General features: G+C 44.1%; 1 protein-coding gene across 1 annotated transcript in view; it reads right to left on the bottom strand.

Annotated features, from left to right (window-relative positions):
- Window positions 1-6,983, bottom strand: part of T265_14769 (hypothetical protein) — a gene marked incomplete at both ends in the record, with an annotated part of 41,718 nt that extends 34,735 nt beyond the window's left edge. Inside the window, 4 exons of the mRNA XM_009175144.1 lie at window positions 1,416-1,480; window positions 5,232-5,333; window positions 5,559-5,852; window positions 6,839-6,983. Of these exons, the coding sequence (XP_009173408.1) occupies window positions 1,416-1,480; window positions 5,232-5,333; window positions 5,559-5,852; window positions 6,839-6,967 (590 nt within the window). The remainder of the gene's footprint in view (window positions 1-1,415; window positions 1,481-5,231; window positions 5,334-5,558; window positions 5,853-6,838) is intronic.
- Between the last annotated feature and the right edge of the window lie 513 nt (window positions 6,984-7,496).

Below are 7,496 nucleotides of genomic sequence, written 5' to 3' on the forward strand. Positions count from 1 at the left end.
CGCTGGATGAATCAGCCGTGGAATTCGCGGATACTGCTGAATGAAAAGCAATGTTATAACCGGGAGGAGTTCAACCTAACTGTTGTGTGTTTTTCAGCAAGACGATCTAATTAATGCATGCCGACACAGCATCAACGGCTTCCAGGGAAAACTGACAGAAATTATGATATTTAAGGATTTCGTTGCAGTCAACTGTGCAAGAATTTATCATCAAGGGGGATGAATAGCTCACTCCCAAGTAGTACCAGGTTGTCTTTGACGAAATTTCAACTTATACAAACGGTTACGCACGACCCACACGTTTCGTGAAACCGGCATCACGATAAGTTCGATCATTATGGTGAAATGAATCAACCAGTGACCTCTAGGATGTAGTTGCAAAGTGAGTAATGTCTATTGCGAGGGTAATTTTTCACCTAGTCCAAACAGCCTGGGGAAGCACTTTAACAGTCCACATCACCTAACTGTATGAAATAGGCGCGAGTAGCAAAGTGAACAATCAATCCTGGCCATTTTAACTTTCTGAGATTTCAGATCACAAACCCGGCCAACACATGATTGTAAATGAAAAAAGTATTTCTTGTGAAAGAGTTGCGATTAGGGTTCGGAACACGTGAAAAGTAGTCTTTCGGATCGTCTGGACTGTAAAAAAGACTTTAGTAGAAGTATTTATATATTACATTATGTTATATCACACTCATTCGTTTATCACTTTGGTCAAGCAGATGCCACTGTCACAGATGAGTAATCTGATGTCGCAAGGTAGTCACTCAAATTTATGGGGAGAGTACAAACCCACAAATACTGTTCTATCATTACTAGTGTGAAAGTTGGTAGATTTCCTAACTTTGGACATGTAATCACCAACAGTCGGTCTGTACTGGTTTGATCACGCCTCTCACCGAACAAGCACACTGAACCTGACCAAGCCAAACGGACATGATGACGTGTGTATGCGTGAGATGACAGATCTGTGTGATCTTTTGAAGAATATGCGCACAAGATGAACTTCATTGCTAAGCCGCCACTGATTTAAGTATGAATAATTGAAACCGTCATATTGATGTGATGACAGTGCGAATGGATTGATTTGTCGAAGGGTTAGGCTCAACCGTGGTTAGGCGGGTAAATATAACTGGCGTAACTTTCATGGCTGAAGACGCAAGCTTAAGGGATTAGACCAACTGTTGAGTGGAGGAACACCGAAACTTCAGGCTATCCATTCGTGATTTCAAGTGAAGAAAACAGGTTGAAAACAAAGTCCAGCAATAAGCCAAATCTATCATACTGGGGGCCTAATTTACCGGAAACTTCTCCAGAAAAAATTGATGGGGCCGTTGTAAGGAAATGAACACAATATGATGAGTAATGAGCATTCTGTATTCAGCATAAACCAAAAACGACAATCCACCTACTTTGGTGTCGTCCAGGAAGAGGAACAATAACGGCGTAAACGGGGATTCAAAACCGGATAGCGTTCCTGGAAAACCCAGATAGATAAAAATCATTCTGTATTGCCATGAAATGCACAGTAAAAGGAGGCAAGTCTCGTAGATTAGCGTAGAGGTTATTAAAACCAAAGCACAGCGAGCGTCTGGTATCATTTATTCTCACAACACCGTGTGTTTCAAGGGATAAGCATGCTCGCCAGGAGTATACACATCCGGAAAGTTAATAACTCAAAAGCTACCGACGTTGAAGCTAGTATGGACCACCCGAAATCCGGATATTGTAAAATTAAGGTCATTCCTAACCAGAACTGGAATCCTGAGCCCTACCAATGAGCGAATGCATGGATTTTCAAACTATAGGATATTTTTCTTCACGAGAGCCAGTAGATCAAACTCGAAGAAACAATGAGGACAGTGTGAATAGACGCACATGCCCGTCGAATTGCGGGCGGAGATCGCGTTGTTTGGGAAGTACGACGAGGTTCCTCATGCAGCAAGAATGGCATGTTGATAGTGTCTTCTTAAGAAAGTAAGCAGCGCGATTGACTCTTCCTTCGCGTAGAACCAGCCTCCATCACACGAGAGGGAGTATGCTGATTAGTGAATGGGGTACACCCAGTTTTAGAGTATGAGATTGAAGCCAATATATCGCGCGTCAGGTTGCTTGGACCACTGACCGGACGGCTGATATAAACAGACAGTTATCTGTTTGAAGCCGAGGAAAACAGTGATTGGTGGACAATATTATGTGTTGCGCTGTTCAAGCAATCGAGGTAATGTAAATAGGTGTTCGATCATCTCCTAACTAATGAGAACCATGCTTGGTGAACTCGATTTCCTATCTAACCGTATCAGTGAAACAAGTAGCCGCTTTACAACGGGTGTAGGGCTTAGAGCCCTATGATCGGAGCAGTCAGTTCGGAGTTTGAAAAAAAGTACGACGACTGATGACCCTAATTGGCTGGAACGAGTTTTTGTTAAAATGCTCAAACGACTGGTGGAAGCTGACCTCACAGTACAGTCCGACAGCGCTTCCATGCAAAAATCCACGGAGGTCTAACCGCATAGACCGCATAGATCCGAATGAAGCGAGTCGAATGAAGGAGGGGCGTAGAAGTCTATGACAAACCAAACTATTGATGAGATTATTGTGTCCAGGGATGTGGGTACCAGTAATCGTTATAAAAAGTAATTCCCACCAATGGAGAGCCACCTTCAGAAAGGAGGTTTTCTGTCCCCCATTGATAGGATAGTGTATGATACCGAACATCAGTGTACCGGGTAGTGGGGAAATCGCGAAAAGTTGATCGTTTTCTCCAGACAAAATGTGCAACAGTTATCGAATCTAATCTTCAATGCGTGTCGGTTTGGCAAGATACTACCACTGAGAATACCAGAAACGTTCCGCCAGTCCACCATTGGTTTTCCTCTTTAGAGTTCATTAGGTAGGTGTAGTCTCCGAATTTTCATCAAATTTGCTTCATACTCCGTAATCCAAATTACATGTATTAACTAATTAATTAATTGGAAAACTTAGATGGAACATGAAACCGTTTCGCGTTGTGGTGTATCCGGTTGGAGAATATCAAATGGGATGCTTGAATTCGGCTGTTGTGTCAAAACAAACTGTTCGAGTAAGTCTGGGAAGCGTTGGGAGGTGCAAGTTTCCCTCTCGCACATTCTGTTCTCTTTTTCTGAGACACCTTCATCAGAGTCCCCAGTAATACCCGACTTCATCTCAGTAAATGCAAATTCCTGCTCGAATATTGATGCCTACGGTATGCTTTGCGATAAGCTGGGACCCGAGAATCAACTTTCGTTTCAAGTTCACATTGTTTCAAGATCAAACTGTTGGTGCCTTGAAACACAAGTACCACGTACCTCCCCAGAATTTGTGTCCTATGTACAGTGGTAGAAAAGAGGTGCATCCGAAATCAATACTGACTTGAAAGATCATTTATTTGTGTTCTGCTTTTAAACATTTGATCACCAGTGCCATCATAGTGTAGCAGAATTCAGTTGACTTCAGTGTGTGTGCGACGAAATGATACGCAGCCAAAATCAGAATAACTGGGCTTATCAGTTTAAGGCCATCATGACGTGTACTGTACAAGCCCACTTGCGTCTGCTAAAGAAAGCACTGCTTTCGATTCTGAGTACTGGCCGGCAAAAGCTCCGCGGGGAAAAAGCCATGGTACGGTAAAGCGAAACAGAAGTGTTCACCATCAAACGGATTACTGTGAGACCTTTGCACCTTTTTGGTTGAGACGCACGTGGTTTTTCGTGCACGCAGTTGGAATTCCTACAAGACAGGAAACGCAATCAAGCTCAGAGGCAAGTATGCTGACAGTGACTACCGGATTACCAAGCTAACGCGCTGGGTTTGTGTTGGCTAAGGTTCGCAAAGGATGTTGGATTAGCTCCGTCTTACTCCGGAATAGTGCAAATATGGGTTTAGTCCAGGAGTATTCGAAGATATCAGTATGAAACACCCCATTGTTTTTCCTCAGGTCATCGGGTGTTTTGTACCGTATCCCAACCCTTTCCCTCTCCATTGTTTAGTAGGGCGGCGTCCTGTCCTCACTTCTGTCTGGTAGTTAGGCGCCACTAATGACCAATGGTGTATTGCTGACGATGACTGCGGCGGTGGCCGTCGTGCCTGGCTCTTTACTGCTAAGACTAATATCCTCCGAGGGAGTCACTTTCAGAGTTTTGCGCATTTAAGTTTGATTTGTAATTCACAAATCTTCACGACTGCCATATGGAAAATTGGTTACCTAGGTCTATTCAAGATGATCGAAGGAGTACATAATTTAGGTGTCGACAGTTGACAGCCAGGCCTTGTCACTAGTAGCTAATAACATGGGATCAATCTGAACCGATGGTTGTTGGGATGCCAAGTAATTCAACAGGACTCACAGCAGCGCTGCTGGAAAATAACTTGTGCGCGGTAAAGGGCTGAAAGATAGGTTCATCATTACCATTACGTTTTGCGCCTAAGCTGAACACGCTAGCAAATCATGCATTAGGCATATTGAGGCTTCGCGCTTGTGCAATGAGCCACAGCTGATTAGAGTAGAGAGCGATATGCCAGTTGAAAATAATGAGTACAAGCGTTTCGTCCAAGGGGGTCTCGTGTGAAAATTAGGATAGAAAATTAATAAAAAAGAGGGGCTGGCGATCCAGTAATCAGGAGATATACGCTCCACCCAGAAAAATCCTCCAATATAATTATTTTAATGTAATTTAGAGAGAGGTATTGAAAATCCGCTTAGGGGGATGAACTTTAACTTTAACGGTGAGTGTTTCACGATTGAAGGATGTTCATGAGATGTACTCTGTTCGGGCCCGATAGGCTGGATAGTACTTGCTGTGAAGAGATGTCTGGGACAGAGTGAATGAGTGATAGTAGGTTGAACAATGACTATCAATTCACCAGATTCACGGTGTACTGACAAAACAACAAGTTATACCTGATTAGCGTCAACATCTCGTTGTGAGCAATTGCATGCACTGCAGTAGTCATGGACTTATATTCCGGTTGATCACAAAAATTTGTGAATTCGATTCAGGCGCCTTTCGGTTTAAGGCAGGGGATGCAGTGTTAAAGAAACAATTAACAGAGGGGGGGGGGCGACCGCGAAAACGACAAAAAAATCTCAGAACGGGTTCAGGTTCACCTGGGATTCTTGGATATGGCGGTTTAGAAAGAAGCGCGATAAACTATTACCAGAAATCCGTCGCCACAATAAATGGGAAACACGAAAAACATGCACTCACAAGCAATATCATGTAGTTTCTTTTCCGAACAAATTTGCTCCACTCACGATCAGCTTTTTCCTTGACAGCAAGATGATGATAGCTATCGATCAGCTCGGCAATCTGAAGACATTAAGGGCACGAGAGCACAGTAATAAACAGATTTCGTGCGAAAAAAAACGTGGAAACAAAGACTCGTCAACACGGGGGAAACAGGAGACACAAGTAATAACGGTGAGCCATTTTGCAAAAAAGTATATGTGGAGAAACTCGCATTCCCTAAATTCAAGAAATAAAAAAATGCGGGAGCCTCAAGGATACTGGTTTAAGCAAAATACATCCACTAACGCGTTTCGCATGTGGACTAGGAGTTTCTTGCCAACCACCGGTTGACTGACGCTGATCTGGGATACCACTATCTCGTGTGCTCCACCGACAAAATGAACAGGTCAAGTAGTAGGCCTTTTGTGCCATTGTTTTACTTGGATCATCCGGCTTTGGTAACATCGTGGCGGTTGCGCGCGTAGATAAGGTGTGTCCACAGCTGGGGCAATCGAAACAGTTCCCACAACGATGTTTGCGTATCTTGGCCTCAGCGCTTGCCATGTTCTCCAAGCAATTCGGACAATAGTGTGAATCAACCTGTAGGGGAAACACATTCTGGATGATTTAGAGGCATTGGTGAGGCATATGAGAAAGTGAATTTGAGGAGGAAGATAAAAGGGTCAGCACTGGATTTTCGCAGGAGAGAGTGAACGAGGCACCGGTATGCCTTAACCACGGACAAACTATTCTATTTTCAAGAAACTATGAAGCATATCGAAGCATACATATCAGTGAATTCTACATTTGCCACCACCGCTACGTTGCTGGCACCTATCCGAACTAGCTTCTCGACATTGAGGGATTCACACCTAGACTCCTCATGGCTTCTGTTTCTGTCATGTATACCGTTTCAGAAATCGTTCAGAGTTAAGTACTCACAAAATTTCAAGATTGAATGGTTGATATGACGATATAACTAGTCCCGCTTACACCAGTCCTCCCTCTGAGAGGTATATCTGAAGTGACCGAATGACAAGGCTGAAAATGGCCCCTGCAGAAGGGGAAAAAGCAGTGAAAGCACAAAAACAAGCGTGGTACTAGAGCGGTTAGAATTTGGATCAACATATCCTCAGAAAGTAACCACAGGGGAAGGATACACTGAATCTTTTGAGGAATAACCTTCCCTGAAGATGTATATTTAGCTGCGGCCCCTGGAGAACGACGTCGTGGAGTTCCACGAAGGTGACCTCTCACAGGAAGGAACTGATAAGTTGCGTGAGTCAGCTAACCTGTCCGGTCAACAGTGAGCCAATCACATGCTGGTTGGTTCGCTGGGATAACGATAACACAACCGATAGTAATGGTTTGGTGGTGCGCTAAAAATTGGGAAGGTAATACGTTAAACCGACGGCCAATCATTTGCCGATTTTCGAACTCGTGAACATGATCGAGTTCAGAAGAACTGATCATTGCATTTGCAATATCTCGTGAAATACGAAAGACAAATAGGACATTCATGACAGCAGAATAGTGCTAAAGCAATATATGGTGGTAGAACAGAACTGAAGAATGAAATTACCCACCTCGTGTGACACACAGTTGGCGCACCGAATAGCAAGGCAGTGCCTGCAGAAGTACAGACGAAACAAGGAGCTGGTCCTTCGGCATGAACATAAAAATTGGCAACGATCTAACTCCATGTAGGTCGTCATGTTGTCAGTCGCCGCGTTACCTACAAGGTAAAAGTATTAGAGTAGCTTGTACAGTAGGGCCAAACAAGGAGGCTACATTCAGTGGCTTCTAAGATCAGAGCGTTGAAAATAAACGGATTGTTGGGTGACTCGTTTCTCACGGGACTGCAGCTGGCTAGCTGTACAAGAATGAACCCAATCCAGCGGTCAATCTGATGGCACTCCGCAGCCGCCTAGAGAAAGGGAACGAATCTTTCTAGTTTCAGAGGACGCAGTTTAGTTGGTGACCATCATTGACAGCTAAATCAGAGAACACTGGAACTTTACAGCCGTACGACCACGTCAGTTTAGCTCAACAAAGCCTCGTAGTAGACAGAAGATGGAACACGGAGGGGACTTGGGGCTAGCCTTCCATAAACGTCCGGGGTGAGCACATCACCACTCAGTCAGACGGTATGACAGCATGAACTCCAATGACGCCAGTTGGTCACCATATTGTTCGGTGTCATTGGGGTAACACAGGGAGGGTGACATGGACCCCATACCAGAG

Source organism: Opisthorchis viverrini (genome assembly GCF_000715545.1).
Source record: "Opisthorchis viverrini unplaced genomic scaffold opera_v5_259, whole genome shotgun sequence".
Classification (NCBI taxonomy): domain Eukaryota; kingdom Metazoa; phylum Platyhelminthes; class Trematoda; order Opisthorchiida; family Opisthorchiidae; genus Opisthorchis; species Opisthorchis viverrini.